The sequence below is a fragment of the Aulostomus chinensis genome, chromosome 23 (genome assembly GCF_037954235.1).
Source record: "Aulostomus chinensis isolate RoL2024-O1b breed Wild chromosome 23, RoL_Achi_v1.0, whole genome shotgun sequence".
NCBI lineage: Eukaryota > Metazoa > Chordata > Actinopteri > Syngnathiformes > Aulostomidae > Aulostomus > Aulostomus chinensis.
In genome coordinates, this window is record NC_141342.1 from 4,079,345 (window position 1) to 4,099,892 (window position 20,548).

At 47.7% G+C, this 20,548-nt stretch overlaps 1 protein-coding gene across 13 annotated transcripts in view; it reads left to right on the top strand.

The window, feature by feature from the left end:
- Nucleotides 1-19,323, top strand: part of cacna1g (calcium channel, voltage-dependent, T type, alpha 1G subunit) — a 271,413-nt gene extending 252,090 nt beyond the window's left edge. For 6 of the 13 annotated variants that reach the window (XM_086196398.1, XM_086196399.1, XM_086196396.1 and 3 more), the window contains 10 exons: nucleotides 2,125-2,258; nucleotides 3,068-3,138; nucleotides 4,571-4,649; nucleotides 4,858-4,979; nucleotides 6,368-6,793; nucleotides 8,038-8,190; nucleotides 11,603-11,725; nucleotides 13,391-13,598; nucleotides 15,293-15,462; nucleotides 17,453-19,323. In XM_086196398.1, the coding sequence (XP_086052524.1) occupies nucleotides 2,125-2,258; nucleotides 3,068-3,138; nucleotides 4,571-4,649; nucleotides 4,858-4,979; nucleotides 6,368-6,793; nucleotides 8,038-8,190; nucleotides 11,603-11,725; nucleotides 13,391-13,598; nucleotides 15,293-15,462; nucleotides 17,453-18,472 (2,506 nt within the window). In that variant the 3' untranslated portion in view covers nucleotides 18,473-19,323. Of the gene's footprint in view, nucleotides 1-2,124; nucleotides 2,259-3,067; nucleotides 3,139-4,570; nucleotides 4,650-4,857; nucleotides 4,980-6,367; nucleotides 6,794-8,037; nucleotides 8,191-11,602; nucleotides 11,726-13,390; nucleotides 13,599-15,292; nucleotides 15,463-16,267; nucleotides 17,392-17,452 lie in introns of those variants that run through there. The other 7 variants (XM_086196404.1, XM_086196405.1, XR_015111675.1 and 4 more) reach the window with 6 other exon arrangements.
- The last annotated feature ends 1,225 nt before the right edge of the window (nucleotides 19,324-20,548 follow it).

Consider the following 20,548-nt stretch of genomic DNA (forward strand, 5'->3'; position numbering starts at 1 on the left):
CAAGCCTTGATACGACCACCCACCGTTGGCTTCACTGAGTTTTCACATTTTCATTTTGCTCTGAACATTTTGTTCAGTCCAAATTCATTAAGCAGCAGCTGGAGAGTCAAGTGTGGTTTCCACTCTTTGATTTTAAGTCAAATCTGGGAGCGAGAAAGTAGCCTGCCGACTCCTGATCTGATTGTAACCTCGATTTTTACGACACACTAAAATGAAATGATACAATTGCTGCATTTATAATCTGCCCCATAACACTGGAATTATCAGCACACTACCCAGCGCTGTCGTCCAGAATAATATCTTCTATATTTAAAGTTTATGTGGCTTGTTAACTTTGTGTGACTCGAGTTTGGGCTTGACTCTCTGGACCATTAAAATAGCACATTGTATTTTCAGATTTAAAAACCTCTGTTTCTGTGCAGAGCTGTGAAGAATTGGGTTTGATTTAACAAAATAGCCTAAAAAAAGCAACTTTACTGATATGCAATTATAAGACAAAGCAGCCGAATTAAACAGATGATGTGACAAACGCTCACAAGGACAGGTAAGGAGACCGGAGGAGCAGGGGTGGGGCTGACGACAGACATCCCACAGGCGAATGCAGTGGAAACGACGCTAGCACATGAAGCGGGATAAATCCAGCAAATCCAATTTTTTGTTAAACTACAGGCGACATTCTCTGCAAACAAGCAGGTATAATAGAGCACGTGGGCCAAGTCGGACGGTAGCATAAATTAGCATAGACTTTGGATTATCGAGCGACTTGAGCTTGACGAGGTTGAGGTTTACCAGACACACAACCTAATCTTCCAAAATAAAAGAAGCATTAGGCCTTTTTTTTTTTTGAAGCATAACTGGAATTGTTAGAACAACGATGCTGGTGTTATGCTATGAAAGAACTACTCCATAGACTCTTCTTCATCACCACAACTGGTTTCAGGCCTCCTAGACTGGACTTGAACACAAGGATTTTTTGACCATTTGTGACCCTTTCTCAAGATGCCTGTCTTGTATGACCGACCATGAGTGAGCGGGAGTGAGGGGGTGGGTTCAACCGACTGTGCGGGCTGGTCTTCCTCAGCGCTACTGACCTCAAAGTGCTATAGCGAGCTTTGTTTTTTTTTTGCTCAAATCAAAGTGTTTGTGGATTATGGCGCATACGACTGGATAAAGGAGATTAAGGAGGATTATACAGGATGATATGCTTGAGAGTTGGCGCTCAAGACACCGATGTATGATTGCTTGAAAGCCAAAATGCACTTTTTTAAGGTGAGTTGTAAATTTAAGAAGTCAGGGCACCGTTAGTCATGCTGCCAATCTCAGCATGTCCCCGTTCGTGAGGCTTTCCTGAAGTCCTTTTCACAGCAGCATCTGCACCTGTCCGCCTTGATGAAAAGCACTTCTCAAATTAATATTAATGGTTGCCATATCCAATACAGGCGCAGCAGAGCCAGGGCTCTGGTATTATACACGCTCAGTCCCTGACAAGGCTCACTAGGACAACTAATGGATTGAGTCCTCGTGTTTGCGCCTGTGTGTTCCTGCTGTGAACGTCTGCCCTGACGAGGACCCGCCGTGCTTCATTTCACCAGGCAGTCCTTGGAATCCTCATCGGTGTTGTCTTCCTTTTGCAAGACAGCTTCTTAGCAATGCTACATTGCTACAAAGCTCGTGAGCTGCAGCTCAGAGTCTCTCTTCATTCTGTGGTGGAACGCCGTTGTACCAGAAGAACATCTCGAAAAGCTGACCCTGGCACGCGTGTGTCAGTGAGAACTCACACGCTGTCAAGATGGAAGAAAATGCGTACGAATAAAACAGTTTCCACAACACAAAGTCAAGCTGATGCTGTCACTCAAGTAGGAATTCTGACGTCATTATTGGGGCTAACCGTGGTGACATCACGAAGTCATGACATCCCCAGCGAATACATTTTGAAGGCGACTCAAGCAGCATCACCAAATACATCCTGTGTGTTTTCGGAGGGTGAGAAGCATCAGCTTCGTCAGAGGTCGTCATATTTGACTCAGTGCTGCCTGAAGTTCACGCTTGACACACCATGATTTGGCTAGATGAGATTTGTGTGTGTGTGTGTGTGTGTGTGTGTGTGTGTGTGCGTGCGCGCAGGTGGAACCAGCTGGATCTGGCCATCGTGCTGCTCTCCATCATGGGCATCACTCTGGAGGAGATTGAGGCCAACGCTTCGCTGCCCATCAACCCAACCATCATCCGCATCATGAGAGTGCTGAGGATTGCACGAGGTACGAACCGCCAGCCCATCCACCCAACCCCCCAACCCCCCCAGTCCCTGGGACTCCCCCCCCTTTTAATATTAGTGGGCAGGTCGCAGCAGGGCACATGCAGGGTGTGAGCCATCCAGATGGCTAACAAGTAGCACTGAGAGGAGAAAAGATAGAGAGAAGGAAGGGAGAGAGGAGAGGTGAGAGTGGTGAAGGGCCAAGACACATGACAGTACATGAATTAAGCTGCAAGAGTCTAGGTATGGAGAGAATATGTAATAAATGAGAGGAGAGAAATAAAAGGAGGAAGCAGGCATGATTAATAACTTCTGACCTGAAAATAGATTAGAGAAGGATGGAGAGAATTTGGAAGAGGAGCAACTGATGTTGAAGTGAAAAAAAAGTTGAGATGAAGGAGGGGAGATAAATGTCTGAGGGAATTAGAGAGAGAGAGAGAGAGAGAGTAGTACATCTGCAGAGAGAAGAGAAGGAGGAGGAGCCAACCAGGCTCCTCAATGGAGGTCGTGACTTCAGCGGCAGTCTCGGTGGAGGGGTGTAGCCGAGGAAGAGCCTATTGAAGGCTGGGCCAGATTAGTAACAGCGCCACCTGGTGCCAACAGGGAACAGCATTTTACTAACCCTTCGACGTCCTCCTCCAAGTGGGTCGATCTGATTAATCTCAAATGTGATGTGAAACAACTTGAGAACTTGGTGGTGGGTTACCGTGGAGACTGGGAGTTTCCATCCCAATTTTCGAAAGCAAGACTCCTCAAAAAAAGGCACAAGGTCCTGGTTTGTTCTGTGCTGTTTACCTTTGTGATTCCCTGCAGTCTTAAAGCTCTTGAAGATGGCGGTGGGGATGAGAGCTCTGCTGGACACGGTGATGCAGGCCCTGCCTCAGGTACACTCGCCACCCTCCCCCAGCCTTTTCCATCCGTGCGTCTCCATCGTGGATCTTTCACATCGACGCGTTCATAAATGAGAGTTCTGTTGCAGGGCTGATTTGCTGCCAACTCCACACTCTCCTATTTGCATATTTGCAGTGAGTAGAAAGTGGACGTAGCTGGAGGTTTTGTTCTGAATGAGGGTGTGAAGCTGGTAGACGTGGTGGAGTCACAACCACTGCAATGTCGGTACCGAGGGATAAAAGACAGTCCTGTGTTATTTGGTAGCGAATCAGGAGGATTGTTCCAGGCTACGATCTGCCAGCTCTTCACAACGCTTCATAAGTATTCCATGTGAGAGCGGCACGCATCAGCGTTACCTCAGCTCCCCTCCGTATCAAAGCCTCTAGCAGCACAGCAGGATCTGAGCCCCTCGTAGTTCTTTATATTATTTGTATTAGGATTCATGTCATCCTTCTCGTTCTGTTGTTTGTTGTGTTAACTTTGCTCCAAACACGCAGCTTTCGGAGATTCACGAGATTTGATTGTTTTTACTGTTTCGGTGATTTAAAAAACAACATTTCTTTGAATGTTATTCAAAATGAATAATGGAAAGTTAGTGAATCTCTTCCTCAATAAGTTCCATGTGGAAATACCTCACATATAAACAAGCGGGACTAACAGCGCCACCATGTGGTCAGTTAACTGGTGCTGTGATGCCCATGATCATGATCCTCAGCCCCTCTGTTAAAGCCCACCTCTGTTTCTGCCTGAACTGTTTCCTGTCCATTTTTAAATGTTCTCCAAACACATTTTTCACCGTTTTCTCACTCCGGCTCCCTCTTGGGGCACGTCCGGTGAATAATAACCTGTAAATAATAATTAAATACAAACCAGCATCTCAGCTAAAAGTGATAGTGGAGAAAAGCTCTCAGAAGAAGTCGTATGTGTTTGTTTTCACTGTTCGTTTATTTACTCATTTATTTCTTTTAACCATCAAGCTAAGTTTGATCGCGAGTTTTCAGTCAGAATGTGCACGCGTGTCAGAACTCCACCTAGTGGCTCCCGGAGAAACACCATCATACTGTGTATTAAAATCCATAAGATGTAAGTTCCTTAAATGTAATAATCATGTCATGTAACAAAAGCAGCAAAGCTGCACAGACGGGGACGTGTGTTGTATTTGTTCGACTTCCATCTGTAGGTGGCGCCATCAACATGTTCATACTTGTAGCAGACACATTTAGTTTGCAGCTCACACAGCTTCTTCAGGAGTTGCAGAATATTCTCGTTAAGTGTGAGCTGAAGCTTCTTTCATTCATTCAGCGCAGCGACTCGTCCCCGCCGGCTGTATTTTCTCACTGTTGAGTTGTTTGCTTCCCTCGGTGTTATTGGTTTGTTTCTCTTTGCTCAGACTAATCTCTCTCTCTTCCTCTTTTCTCTGCACAGGTGGGGAATCTGGGCCTGCTCTTCATGCTCCTCTTCTTCATCTATGCAGCGCTGGGAGTGGAGCTGTTCGGCGACTTGAGTAAGTTCACGGATGCATGCAGTCGGGCTCACGAGACTTCCCTCTGAGGCTTTAGAAACGCTGGTGGAAGCATCACATTGATCTTTCTGTCTGGGGCTTTCAGAACAACAAAGGGAGCTGTTGCTGTTACATGATGTGACTTGTGAAAAGAAAAGAAAAAGCAGAAAAGTCTCAGTTGTTATGTCCATGTGTCATGACTGTGTCTCAGTTTGTGATGAGCTCCACCCGTGCGAGGGTCTGGGCCGCTATGCTTCGTTCAAGAACTTTGGGATGGCGTTCCTGCTGCTCTTCAGGGTTTCCACTGGGGACAACTGGAACGGCATCATGAAGGTACGCTGCTCTCCGTGTGTGACGCAGGGACAGCGGCGCAGAGCTGCAGTCAGTGTGTCACGGCGTCCTCTCTGGGGACGCCTGAATGCGCTCCGTGGGTTTACATGTGCTGTTCCAGCCGGACTGCTGCCGTTGTCCTAGCATACATGAGCCACACAAGAATGCATTTATGCGTGGAAGTATGTGCGCCTCTGCTGCAGATCTTATTGCGATTCACATTTTGGATCACGTGCCAAAAAAAATTAGCGAGCACTGTCCCCGTCAGACAAATTCTGTTCAAAAAAAGACTTTGAAAGACAAATGCAGAAATCCTGAGTTTGTTTCCTGGTCCGTCCTTAAGTGTGTTGTTGGTGTCGTAGCGACCGCCATGACACACAGCTGAAAGCGCAACCAACCACATGCTGCTGTGACACTATTTTTACGTGGTCATTAGAGGTGTGAATCTCCACTGGCGTCAAGGTTCAGATACGATTCACTTGTCACCCGTTTGATTTTACCGTCACGATGAACCACGTACTGACGCGTCTGCATGTACAGTTTTTACTTTTTCCATCAATCAGCACCTATAAATCGTTACGCGAATGATGAGAGTCATCTTCCTCTCGTCCTGCTGGCGTCTACAAGCTGGACACACGAGCAGTGATGTAACCTTAGCTACTTTGGTTGTGTGCTTCTAGAACATGTGTTCACACCTGTCTCTCTCCAGCCGTGCTCCCCTTAAATCGGTCCGTGTAGAAACAGCAACAACATAAAACGTCCAAAACAAGCCCATAGCTGCAGGGAAGTGCGACAGAAATATCAAAAGATCAACGTGAGAATGAACAGCTCCTGGTTTTGCAGCTCTTGCAGCCACAATCTGGATGTAGGTATTTGAATTTTGCCCAGGGTCTTTACTTGGACTTAATTATCCAACCGAGCAACAAACAACAGTAGACTCGACTGTCGCCTGTCACTGCGTCAGTGCAGAAACGTCCACGTTTGCGTAGTGACGAGGGCTGCGTGAGTTAAAAACATGTATAGTTGCAGCTACGTTCAACGATGTGATGTGAATCACGATACGAGGGGACGTGAGCAAATTCCATGATCATTCTTGTTTTCTTTTTGAGAAGTTGATCATGGTGTGATGTTGGGGGGTCCGTATCAAACAAAGATGTTCTCTTGAGTCTGTAGAATGGGATGTACAGGCAGCACAACTCTGCAGCACAACAGGATCTGGTTTAAAATGGGATTTTGCCACACATGTAGCCTTTTCCTGATATTGTGCCTTCAGGTCCTGTCCCAGTTAGGAGCTGATTTGATAAACTGGGCCGCCCTAATGGTGATGTGTCCTGTAATGGAGAAATGTCCACACCTCTGGTCCTCAAATTACATGTTCACGTTTCCCCCAGGACACATTACGGGACTGCACCCAGGACGCCGGCACCTGTTACAACACGGTGGTGTCGCCCATCTACTTTGTCTCCTTCGTCTTGACCGCTCAGTTTGTCCTGGTCAACGTTGTCATCGCCGTCCTGATGAAGCACCTGGAGGAGAGCAACAAGGAGGCCAAGGAGGAGGCAGAGATGGCAGAGATGGAGCAGGAGCTGGAACTACAGAAGGAAGGAAGAGACCTGGCAGCAAGGTCCCCCCAGCTCAACCCTCTTGCACTGGGCGTGGACAGGTCGAGTTCAGGGGGTTCCCCCTGGAGGTCCACAGGAGGAGGTGACAGGGAGCAGGAACAGGATGGTCCTATGGACTCACCCACTGCTGATATACCCAGAGACTCTGTAAACATCAGAGCAGACCCCCCCTCATGCTTGGAGGCCCCGCTGGAGGTGAGGAGTCGAGGAATCTATTGCGTTGTGCCAAGTTGAATTTATTTGCTAAATTCCAACTGCTCTGGTCACTTTGCGCTGCTTTAATCCCACAGATAAAACCCTAGTTGGAGCAGCTCAGTTCTCACTGGTCCAAGCTCCATCTTGCATGACATGACAGATGCTCTGAGGTCACTTCCTGCTGGAGGCCGGGCTGGGAGGTGTCTCCGGTCATTAGTTAGGAGTCCAGTTCAAGCCATGAGTTCATTCTCCTGCTCATGCCGAGGGGCAGCAGGCGTGGTGCTAGCAATGTCTGCTCTTCATGTAACAACTGAATCCCAAATATAAACAAATGATGGCAGACATGGCCATATTAGGACACACACGCCACAGCGCCTGGCAGGATTTAAGAATATAAGTGGACGCAGTTATGTGTAACCTCTCGCAGCTTCATCATCATATTTGATTTTATAGTTAAGGATCAACGTGCAGTCCTGTTATTTCAGCGCCGGCATCCTCTGGAAGACGTGTATGTTTAATATTGGCTGGGTTGTTTTGATTCATGTCAAAGTCAATCATTTATTCAGAAAACGTACAGAGTTTTTTTCCCTTCAATTTTGTGGATTGTAGTGACCCATAAGAGAGCGGTTTCTCGTGTGTGTTTGTGTGTGTCTGTGGCTGGTCCCTGTAGAGGACATGCCAGTCATAGATAGGTCACAGTGCCATGGGAAAGCTGCACCACAGGGCCGTGTTGTTCACTTCAACAGCTATTTCCAGACAGCAGGGGAACTTTTTGGGATAGGAAATAGAGGTCTCGCTATCGTTCTGTTTCCTCTTGAAGATGTTATCCGTCTTCTTCTCCCAAAACATGTGTGGTTAAACCTCAGACTCGTCTTCAACCCTTGCAGGAGAACTCCGGCAGGGTCCCAGTGCCCCCTTGTGGGTGTAAGTGGAAGTGCACGTGTAGTGGATTGTGGTCTGGATGTCGTCCAGGAGTAGACTAAGAGGAAATAATCTCCACATGGTTGATATTTTGAAACGTAGTACTACAACTTTCTACTCCTCCTACTCGGATGTGTCTCTTTTGTCTTCCATCTGTTTTTTCTACCTGATCAACTGTCTTTTTTCCCCTCTTTTGTTCTTTGTGATTCATTCTCTCGCTCCACATCTATTCATGTATTTTGGTCTGAACTCTTCCTCTTTTTCTTCACTACATCTTTCTTCATTTCCTTCGCTGTTTTCTTTTTCTCTTTGCATTGTCCAAGTTTGTCCAGCGGAGAGCGCTGTTTGACTCGGTCTCCCTGGTGATCCAGGGTTCTATGGAGGGGGAGTTGAGTTTGATGGACAACCTGTCGGGTTCTATCTGCCACTACTACGCGCTGCCCCCCAGACCCAGCAAGCACAGCACGGACAAGAAGGTCAATGAGAGACAGTAAAACCTCTGATGACTCACTTCCTCCATTTCATTTTATTAAGTTTCCTCCAACATGTGGGGCTGCATAGGTAGAAGGACAGTGAAAATAGTTGAATCTCCTGCTTAAGATGTGCTTTCAAGAGCAGACTCAGCTAAACACCCAGGGAGTTGTTCATTGATCAACAGATGCGTCTTTAACGTGTTTGGTGCCATTTTCTCAGCGGCCGTTTGACATCGCCGGCTCAACACAGGTGTGAATGATCACCTGACTGAGTGTTCTGTTCCCTTTAGGTGGGCCAGGGTTCTTGAGCTGACCCTGCTGGCTAGGTGGAACAGGGCTGTGCTATAAACTGAACGAGATCCTTACTCTTCACAGTAAGGGTACATGAGTTACAGTTAGTTAATGCTTGATTAACCGTTAGTTAAGTACAGTCACGTTAACTTTACAAGTGTCAGCGAAGATGGATGGTAAGACTGGGGGAGGATGGGGGGTTAGAGAGGAGTTGTCAGCCTCGTCTGATGAGTGGTGGCGTTGAAGGTGGGGTGCTGCAGGCCGTGCACCTAAAGTCCCCCCACCACCACCACCACCTCCACCTCCACCTCCACCACCACCACCACCACTCAGCAGATCTCATTTCAGCTGCTCTGGTAGAGGAGCAGTCAGGAGGCTGAGGAGCACAACAAAAGTGAGTCAAGACAACAAAGCAAAATGTGCAAAGATACAATAAAAATGAAAAAAAAAAGAAACTGTACAAAAAAGGGGGGGGGGGGGGAGATAAGCAAGGCAAGAAGACCAGGACAGGTCAGGGTCCGCAAACCCGGTGAAAACAAAAATCCAGGTGCGGAAACCAGATCATGTGGCCCGCTTTACAGTCATGTTCTCAACGAGCACTGACAGAGGATCAGATTCCCTCAAGGAACGCTTGTTCAGTGCTTGGATCTAACCCAGCAGGACTCGTAGTGACTAATGAAGTCTTAGTGTCACCAGCCAGACTCTGACCATCTTGATCACCTGTGTTTGCACCTGTGTTTACCTGCTCTATGTCAAACGGCGGCAGGGATGGCGTGCATGTGTGGGACATCCCAGAAATGATCATCGCCTGCCATCATCTCCCTCGACCCAAGGCCAGTGTGGTTTTTGCTTTGAATTTTGGATTCTTGCAGATATTCAGCGAAATAAGTCCAACAAAAGAACACCACTTGGTGGGTTCTTTGAAGCGTCAACCACGGCTCAGCTCCACGCTTCTTTTCCCTTTGGCGCAATGACATTCGGTGTCCTTGACAACCTCTCCAGTCTCCGTTAGCCACTTGGTAACTTCAGATGCTCTTATTTACCTGCAGGTTTTCTGCGGGAGGATAAAGTGTTGAATGTGATCGGCAGGGAGATTTCAGGCATGTAACAAAACTCGTTCAAACACCCCACTGACCTTGAGGCGAGGGAACTAGACCTTCCACGAGGCTAACTCACCTTTTAGAAATCATAACTTTGTCCCTTTTTTCTCTCTCTCTCTCTCTCTCTCACTCTCACACACACACACACACACACACACACACACACACACACACACACACACATCTCATTCACTCTGCAAACCTGCTAGTAAAGGGAACCTATAGCTGCCTTTACTAGCTTTAGCGGCATGGTTCCAAACACAGTGGGCCATCTTCCATCTCAAGGATCTAAAATGATACCGTCATATTTTACCTTTTCAACCGTTGAAAGTAGAACTTACTCTGCTCTAGTGTGAACTGGTTCTTTACATAAACACAAAGATGGACTGATTCTTGAAACACTTGTTTTTTGTATTGAAAACAGGTGAAATTATCTCACCCTTATTGGCAAATATTACGAACTCGCTTCAATGAAAATAACATTTTACGACTGAGTACCTCACCAAATTTCTCCAGGACAGATAACGTCTACGAAATGCCTTCCCCGTGAGGTATTTATGGAGAGAAACCAGGACAAATTATTAGTAGAAGTTAATTTCAACGACCCCTCTGGCCTCCATCCAGCTTGAACATGTTTCACTCAAACCAGTCGTGTTGCCCGCCACAGTGCCGTGCGTCATGTCAGCCATGATCTCATTCCCTCGCTCACGTCTTCACTCACTCACACTCATTCATGCCTGACAGGTTGTTGGTCTGATTCAGCAGCCTGTCTCCTTTGACTTTGTGTGTGTGTGTTGTATATGTAGGGTTTATGAAGAGTGTGTCATCCAGCTGAGACCCTCCGGAAGTTCATGTCACGTCACGTCTTGCTGTGTATCGTCTCAATCCATAAACTATTGATCACCGAGTCACTGAATGATGCTTCTTGTTCACATTTGAAGGCAAATTTTGACCGATTATACAAGTATCAGCTTTGCAAAATGACGTCTTGTTAAATCTTGAAATGGTAAAGCACATTATGTTTAAAAATGTTTTATTAGTTGCCACCACGAGTTTCACCTTCTGTCCTGTTTACCCGTGAAAGGAAATCTTCCCCGTTAAAGTGACAGATACAGATGTTACAAAGACACATTTTGAGCTTAGAAAAAAAAAAAAAATGTTCGTCTTAAAATACTCATTTGTGACTTATTATTTTATTTGTGTCTCCAGAATGTAGCGGGACCTAGCCACATGTAGTTAGCCTCAAGCTAAAGGTGATAAGTGGATGATAATGTGCCAAAACGCTCTAAAAACGTCCTTTTATACACAGTCAAGCTCATCAGCTGGTATAATCCAGCCGTATGCTCAGTAATCCACTCACACTTCTGGTTCAGTGCTCGTTCGTGGTTACGCCGGGTGCCACCTGCTAGTGCCCAGTAGCACAGAACCTGACGTGTGTGTGGATTGCTGAGCGTGCGGCTCACTGAAGAGGAGGCGGCCCATGCTGGCTGATGACCTTGACTCTTTGTAGAAGGATGGTTTTGGAACGCGTTGCTCTTGTCAGTCTCCACCAGCTTCAGATAAACCTGGCTCTTTCTGCATTCTGGAATCCCAAAGAAATCGCGCAAGAACTTAGTGAGCCTCTTGCTGTTTGTACTTAAAATGCAAAATACACTTTTTGGGTGAAGTAGGACTTTAATTGGTAGAATTTTGTAGTGGCTCCTCCTGCAGAAGTCAGGGATACTCGAGCACAACACCCCAAGACTCAACCTGAATGTTGACTGTGTATGCAACATTTGTGTGTTTACCTTGTTGTAATATTACCGCTGGTAGCCATACAAAATGAAATTTGTATATACCGGAAAAGACTAGGTGAGAAAAAAGTCGATATATTTCACCTGCCTTTTCCCCTCTTTATTTATCTGTTGTCTCAATCATGTATTCCTGGCTGCTGTATGTGTCTGTAACACCCTCCATGTTTTGTGTGTTGCACAGAATGTGCGTTTGAACTCTCTGCTCACCGGACGTTGTCTCTTCCTGCCTAGATCCCTCTAGCGGAGATGGAAGCTCTGTCTCTGGCCTCTGAGAAATCCTGGTCCCTAGCTCTGACTGAAGACTCGGGCCCTGACGATTTTAACCCCTTCTTTCTTACCAGTCTGGAGTGCAATGTACTGGCAGTTCTTCTCTTTCACCATACCTCTTCCTCCTCCTCCTCCCCTCTGCAGTATCTTGTAGTGTTTCCTGCCAAGGGTCTTCCAAAGCCACTTGCCCCCCCCCCCCCCCAACTACTCTCACACTCTGCAGTAGCTTGATAACAGGAAAACATCCGGCCTGTCGAATAACTACCAAATTTAAAGTGGCTGATTTAAGGCTCCCAGCACATCTAAATCAATATCCACAAAAACTGCGCGTAGAAGTTGAGTGTTTCAAATGGACCTGACCCTCTGTAACCAGTAGGTGAAACTCCGCCTCCCAGCTCGGTCACTGGCCAGGATGGGTGTGGTGTACAGCCTCATTACCTCAGAACTCAGAGGATGGAACTGGGATTGACGTCACATCCAAGTTGACCTCGTCAAAAAAAAAAACGTGGGGAAAAGCGTAGAAGCACACACTTTTAACGTCTCAGCCGTTTGCAGTACAAGTCGACAACAACACGTCACGCATTTCGCACAAGTAAACATTTGTAGCGTCACGTCTACAGGTAGAAGGTGAACAGAAGTGTGTGTTCAGCTGATTTGATGTGGCATGATTAAGACATGTGCTAAAAACTTTACACAACTGGATCAGACCTGGTAAAGAAGTGGTTTGCGGTGAAGTCAGTCTCCATCACGTGAGCCTTGACGATCGCTCCTGTCCAGCTTGGAGGCGTGTTCACTGGAGCGAATCTATACGTTCATCCGATTGCTCCTGTCATTGAGGGCAAGGTCATCCTCACTCTAAACTCTAAAGAAATGGAATGTAATCTGGGAATCAGGGTATAATTAACAACCAGTTTGGCTAAATTATGATGACGTCACTTCCCCGTAGTTGCACGTCTTCCTGTAGAGAGGGTCACTGTAACCTTGGCCGGTTCCTCGCAGCCGTGCCGTGGGATCGATCTATACATCATCAGCCTGAGAAAAGGAGCGCTCGTCATCTGGGGCTGCAGCAAAAACATGACATGAAATCACTGTCGATTGGATTGTGCTGGGACCAAAGACAAAGGAAGGAAGTGAAGAGGCGGAGGCGTTCAAGTGATGGTGAAAGACCCTGGTCGATCTAACCATGTGTCCTCCAACTTTCTCATTCCACCTTTCCAGCCTGGTGTGTGTTGTTCCAGTCCAGTAGAGTAGTGCGCCTCCTCACCTGCCAGTTTGCAGTTTCCTTCTCTCTTATCTCTTCCTCTTCTCCTTTCCTCTTCCTCTCTCGGCTGTCTCTTCACCTCCTCACTTTTTTTCCTTTGTGCTTTAATTGTTGAGTCCACGTCTTTTCTCACGGTCCTTTCCTGTCAGTATTCCTCTGTCATATGAGTGATGTGTTTGCGACGAGGGTGTAACGTGTCAGGCTGCAGGACACTGCCCCAGCTGACACACAATCACGGAGCAGGTTTACCTACAGGGGGTCAAATACAAGACAGAGGGCTCTGAATTTAAAAAGAAATATATAAAACTTTAAAAAGTTCAATTATAGCATGGTCTTGTTTCTGTGATTTGTGGCAGCTCTGTGCCAGTCAACTCCGACGTGTGTTTTCTGTGTATGCTGACAACCACCACCTCTTTGTTAAGTGTGTTAGAAAGAGCGTGAGAGTGCTTGCGTTCACTCCGAGGACCCTGACTCCTCTCTCTTTCCCCCAGCCGGAGCAGCTGGATCCTGGGGAGCCACTGGAGGACAACCTGCTGAGCGTCAGGAAGCCTGCGGTGGGACGCACTCACTCCCTACCCAATGACAGCTACATGTTCCACCCTCTGCAGCCCTTCGGCCACCCGGCTGGAGCTTCCACCCAGCTGCTAGCACAGACACAGGGGCCCCAGCACATAGTGGGCTCCCACAGGGCCCAATCAGGTAACGTTGGATGTGGTGTAGACTTATCAGTAAAAGCAGAAGCTACGCTCAGCAACAGCTGCGAACCTCACTGACATCCTGGTGGCTGTTTTATTTGATTTGATCCGGGATTGTGTGAATTCTGATGAGCACTAACAACAGGAGATGTTTCATGTGATGAATGTGCACAAGAGCTCCTCCCAACACGCCACAGGCAACCCTTTAGTTTTGTGGTTGTTTTTTTATGGGGGAAGCCGGCGACACTATGACTGTCATAAAGGGTCATCAGGATTCATCGTCGCACCGAATCTTCCTACTCTGCTCTAGTTTGGCCGTCGCTGCGGCAGGTTGGCACAGAAAACTGGAAGTGCATGAGGGCTGATGGAGGGATGACTCAGGAGGTGGGAGCCGAACAGACAAGAACCGACTGAGCTTGTTAGACTGGGGGAGTTCATACTCGGAATGAACACGACTGTGTATTGGTGCCATCATTAGCCCATGAAAGCAGAAAAAACACCATAGAAGATGATGAGCTGAGTCATTACTCCCCTCATCTTCACCCCAACTTATCCTCTTTTCTCACTCTTTCCGGGTGCAGATGATGGAGCAGGGTGTGTATAATGACCTGACAGCTGCTCTCCCGCCTTAATGTTTGCTCGCTCAGCAAACTTTTGTCCTTAAGTGTGTTTTCGCAAGTGTTTGGTGCATAAGTGTGTGATCCGAGTTGTCGTCATTAAAAAAAGACCGGGAACATAAACCAACCCACTGGCTTCTGCAGGTTTCTTTATGATAGCTGAGAAACTGGTCAGCACACATTTAGCTGGAGGTCACACACATCGTTCCGTTTCAAACACACCGAAGAGTTTGCAGGCGAGATCTTCAGACGAAACAAACGTGGAGATGAGAGAGCAGCTCTGACCTGGAAATGTGCCCTTGTGCCAGCAAGTTGAAAAAGAGAGAAGAAAGGATTACGGCCGAGGGAGGAGGAAGTGGCTGAGCTAAGGGTGCTCTGATGGCTCAGCCACCGACTGTCATCAGCTGATATTGGTTGTACGTAACTTGATCAGCTGTCTCTCAGATGGTGCAAAAGGTGCGAGACAGTTTCTTATGTCCTATGAGAAATGAAAATCTCTGGCAGTTTATCGAGGTGCCTGATCAATAAAATGGCTGTTTGCATGTTGTGTTTGAGGAAAATCCCTCATGGAGGAATAAGATTAATGACACGGAACACCATGAACCTTATCAGACACTTGAAGGTTGATCGCATTCAGAACCAGCAGCTAATAAAAGGGAGACATCAATAGCAATAGTCAATAGCAGAGAAATCTTCAGATAAACCTGGTGATCAGCCCCCCAAACCCTCAGAGCCCCCTCACCTGGAGCCAAGGCTCGGCTACGTAGGCGAACACCAGGTACCACGGATACAAGAGACACAAGCTGGGGGCCTAGAGTTTACTGGTCCACAGTGAGCCTCGGTTTCGTTGATGCTGTTCTCCTCACACACTCACGCATTCGCCATTATGCCACCAGCGAGTGATGATTGGTTCGGAGGAACTCTTCACGATTATGAATTCTGTTAAAAATCTTGCATGGAGTTGTGCAATGAATCTCCAGCCTCAGTGAATAATCCCAGTCTTTTCATAATCTGTTCAGATTGAGAAAGTCCCCTAGTGTACCAGGAGCTAGCTAACTAAGCGCTGTGCTGGTGTTGTCAGGCTCCCGTGGCTCGGTGCGGTCGCAGCCTGAGGAGTTCTCCCAGCAGCTGACCATCCCCACAGACCTCTTCAGGCCCATCAGCCCCCACAGCCACTCCGACTCAGAGAGTATACCACGACTACCGCCTCCACGACGAACACACACACTGAGCCGCACGCTCCGCAGACAGGTGACCAGCACACAACACACACATCTGTAATCCATCAGGGGTTCTCAACCATGTGGCCTGTTGTTCAGGGGCTTTTATTCTCAATCAAAACAGTAGAGAAGCTGATTTTTATCTGAATTGTTTTTTTCTGCTTCCCAGTAAACAGAAGGAGCACATCTGTGAAACAGCTGCTGGAGTGTTTGATCACAAAACAGCAGAAGACGAGTATTCTAAAAATGCACTCGTTTATATTCAAGTGGAAAACACTTCAAAAAACATATTCATTCAGTACGAAACAAACATGCACCGTCACTTTATTCGTTTCTGAACGTTCAAATGAGCCCGTTAGATTTACATTTTATCACGTCACAGACATGTTGTGTGTCGCGTCGTGTCAGTCTGGATTTGTTAGCTTTGAAACTTAATAAAAGATAGGAGCAGTTAGGTTTTTGATTCTGTAATGAGGCCGCTGACGACATCACACGCTCACACTTCCTCCCCACTATCACTCAAGTGTGCTGAGCTCACGACTGAAGGTCAGCTGGTCTCTGTGGGTCTCAGAGGGACAGATATTCATCTCTCCGGACTCTGGGGAGGAGGATGGAAAATTAATGTTTCCATCATACGACTTTTCTTAAAAAGTTGTCATGCTCCTTTAAGACTTCACTTGTTCTCTTTACCAGAAGTGCCAGAGTCAAAGAGAGGCTTTACTAAATGTCTTTCTTGGGTGCATGTGCTAAATTGTCTGACTTTTCTTTCTCCTTTCTTCCCGTCCTCCTTCGCTAACATCCTCCATATTGTATCTGTTGCGATCGGTTGATCTCAGCTTAGTCGGGGCCAAAAGCCTCCCGACCCTGAGCTCCTGCTCAAACACAGATACTCCTGTTTCTGAAGCAGCGAGGAGACAAAAACAGCAGACTCTCGCTACCACCGGACCTTTCAGAAACACGGGACGCCACCCTCACATCCTCAGATGGACAGACTAACCCAGAAAAGCAGGCTTCCCTCCATCCCCACCCCTCCGTCACCCGTCTACCCAGATGTTTGTCTCCTGCTAACCATCAGCCACAACACATCCCATCCGACAGGTGTCCGGGCCCTTAGTGGCACTGCTGGGGGATGGAATGTATTCCAGATAGACGAACAGAAACAGTGCGCTACAAAACTCAGGGGATTACAGACAAACAGCAAATGCTGCCCATATGCATTTGCTGCACTGATATTCATGCTTTTGTAATTTTTCTATTAGTTTAGTAGCTGATCAGTATCATGACCCTGGGTGCAGCAGAGCTAATACCTGACCCGTCAGGGCTAAGAAAGTACAGCTCCTCTTGTTGGTGTTGTGTTGCCGTGGCTGATTGGTTCAGCTTGGCTGTTCCGTCTCTCACCAGTAGGTGTCACTGTGGTCTCACCATTCAGGCTCATGCAGGCTCATTGCTGAACTTTGCTCCAATTATCAGAGCTCTACAACTAACGTGTGCTCTCCCTTCTCATCTGTTCTGATGGACTGAACTCCAGCAGCTGTGTTCAGTCACGAGGACATGTGATGAGTCCTAGCAACCATTGTGCTTACTAACCCTTCCTCTCCTACAATAGTTGGGTTCACCCTCTGACTGTTGGCCTCACACCCTGTAGAGCTGTACAAAGGTAAGAAGGGACGGGTGAGAGTTCTGCTCAGAATTCGGTTGTGTAATCTGCTGAAAACGGGCTTCTGTGTGAAGGGTCAAGGGTCAGAGGGTCAGGTAGTCTGGCTCAGAGTTCACAATCAGCCTCACTCCTACTGTGGAAGCAGAGGATGATGTCATAAGTCAGGCTTGCTGCCTCCAGTGAATTGGCTGAGAAAACTGTGAACTTTGACCCAAACTACTGTTTCTCATCTTCATCAGCTCACACTAACCAGTATCTGATCCCCTGTACCCCTGGCCTCCTCCACTCACCCCCCCCCATCTTCCTCACCCTTCCCTCCTCCATCTTTCATCCAACCTCTCCCCCTCCGTGCCCCGTCTTGCAGGTTGCAGTGTCCACCGACTCTCAGGAGGCCCTGTGTTCAAATGGAGGGGAGACCAGTGACGGACTTCTGAATGTGGCCTCTCTGGGCCTCCCTCCTCCCCTCTCCTCCTCCTGTTCTTCCTCCTCTCCCTCCACTTCCTCTCCTTCACCCTGCTCCAACCATCATCATCATCAGCCTGCTCTCTGCCTGGTCCCCGCCACCCCAGGCGCCTCCCCCAAACCGTCGCGCCCCAGCAGCGTACACACCCAGCTCCACGAACACCACTGCCTCGCCACCTTCTCGCCTTCCCTGCCGCCGGCGCACTCACCAGTCAGGCCGCAGCAACAGGACGAGGCCTCGGCAGATCAGGAAGTGTCCCTCATCACCTGTGCAGGGTTAGCTGGGAGTGATGACATCATCAGAGCTGGAGCACCGGGGGATGACAGCTGTGGCGGCGGGAGTGAGGGTTATAGCCAGGAGAACCGGAACCCATGTTTGAGGCAGCTGAAGAGGTTCCACAGTGCTGACACGCAGGGGCGCAGCACCCTCCTGCCCCGCCCACGCCCTTACTCCTGGCTGGACGACCCCCGCCGTCACTCTGTGGAGGTGTGCTCCTCGGTGGACTCCAGCCCCCAACGCAGCACCACCTCCACCTCATCCGGCTTTGTCTCTCAGGCTGACAGCCTGCAAATCCACAGCCAGACCCCCACTCAGACCTCACTGGCCTCACCGCGACGCAAGAAGAAGATGAGCCCTCCCTGCATCTCTGTGGACCCCCCTGATGGACTGGAGCCCCAGTCTGGCCTCTACTCTGGGCTAGGAGGTATGGGGTTAGGGGGGTTAGGGGGGTTAGGGATGCCCCCTCCCCTGCCCAGTCGGGACACCTGCCTGAGGAGGAGAGCGCCCTCTAGTGACTCCAAAGACTCCTTCGACCTGGGTGTTGGAGAGGGTTCAGGACAGGACAGCGGCTCACCAAACCCCAACTCCAAGCTACTGACTCTTCCCAGTTTCTCCTTTGAGAAGTCAAGCTCTGAGCACTGATCACTGACACACATACACACACACACACACTCTCACACATACACACACACACACACACACACACTCACATGCATGAACACACACACAGCAGGACGACCCTCTACACACACAAACACGCTGTGTACGAGTGATAGTTCTAGTAACGCTGTAGAGAGTCATCATGATACAACAAACAGGTTTCATACAGAGTGCAGTACTGTACTGTAGTAGTGTTACCACCTTTGTCTTTGTATTGTTACTGCCATAACAACAAGAGAGGACATGGAGCAACACACGCGCAGACACACACACACACACACAGATGTGACTGTCTCTCTTCTGCTACGCCTGCATGCCGCTGGCTGCAGCTGGACCCCCTAACCTCTGGAGTAACATCTGGAATTAAACTGCCTGGTGTTGCACAGGGTGGACTTGACCCGGTTTGTGGAGGTACAAAGCAATATGAACGTTTTAGAGACACTATTTTCTTAAATTATTGGGCCATAGTGTTTGTACAGGATGTTGTTTTTTTTTTATTTCGTTCCCCTTTTTTTGTCAAAATGGTTTGTCTTTGTCTTTTTTTTCACTGTAGGATATTTCTAGCTTTTTTGTTTTACTGAGGAAAGTGAACGTTTTTCAAAGTGCTGAAAACCATGTATTTGTAGGAATAATATATAAATATATATATAAAAAAACAAGTCATTAAACTGAGCTTGGATTTTTAAGCACATGCATTAGACCTCAGTGGTGCTTTGATTGTAGGTGAAGCTTCAGTTTCTGTTTAACATTGATTCTGTTACCCAATGAACACATCCAGGATTGATGATCAACTCCTGAGTCTGTGTTGTTGATCCAGTGTTACCTGATGTGTGTGTGTGTGTGTGTGTGTGTGTGTGTGTGTGTGTGTGTGTGTGTGTGTGTGTGTGTGTGTGTGTGTGTGTGTGTGTGTTTGTGTGTGTGTGTGGGGAGCAGAAATATATCCACTCTTCACATTACATTGCGGGGCGACACGGTGGTGCAGTGGTCAGCACTGTCACCTCACAGCAAGAAGGTTGTGGGTGGAGCCCCGGCTGGAGCACGGGGTCTTTCTGTGTGAGTCTCCATGTTCTCCCTGTTCCTGCTGGGTTCTCTCTGGTACTCCAGCTTCCTCCACAGTCCAAAGACATCAAGAGGGACCAGGTTAATCCAGACTCTAAATTGACCGTAGGTGTGGCTGGGAGAGCCAATGGTTGTCTGTCTCTATGTGTTGGCCCTGCCATGGACTGGTGACCTGTCCAGGGGGAAGGCTGCTGGGATAGGCTCCACCCCCACCACCCTCAACAGGAGAAGAGGGGGAAGATGGAGGGAGGGATGGATGTTACATTGCATTATGTGGCTGCTGGGACGTCACTCTTCACTTGTACAAACACAACTCAGCACTGAGGTCTCCATCTTTCCATCTTGGGTAAGTAAAATGTCATTTTCATGAAACCAATTTATTGAATTGATTCTGCAGATGTGTGTGTGTGTGTATGTGTGTGTGTGTGTGTGTGTGTGTGCACCTACAGTGGCCGCAATCGTGTGTGTTTGAATGTCAAGCAAATTTCAGGTGAACTGATGAGATGTTGCTCAAAAGGAAACAGCAGATACAAAAGGCTGTGTGATGCTGCCAGAAGGTGGCGATACAGACTTTAATAACATGGAGAAGTTTTGATTATGGATGTGTCAAGACAAAGTTCAGGATTTAAACTCCCTAAAAAGGCAAAAAAATACAAATAAAACCCACCTGAAATAAATGTTACAACTTTTTGTCAATGTTTTTTTAATTCCATCACAACTTTTCTAATGCGGCACTTAAAAATGCATCAGAACACTTTGTTGGCAACCAGAATAAAAGATCAGTGCAGTGACTTCAGGAGGCTGGTGGGACCCACTTGCCGTACAATAATCACCTCAATAAATCATCAGAAATCATGAGCAAAGAAGAACCCGAGTATGAAACCATCACTGCCTTCTTAGAAGAAACTCTAATTGAATTCATGGCTCCTAAAAGACGCTCCAAGTTGGAAGACATCGGCTCCTGGATGAGTCAAAGTTGGCTCCAGCTCACCTACAGAC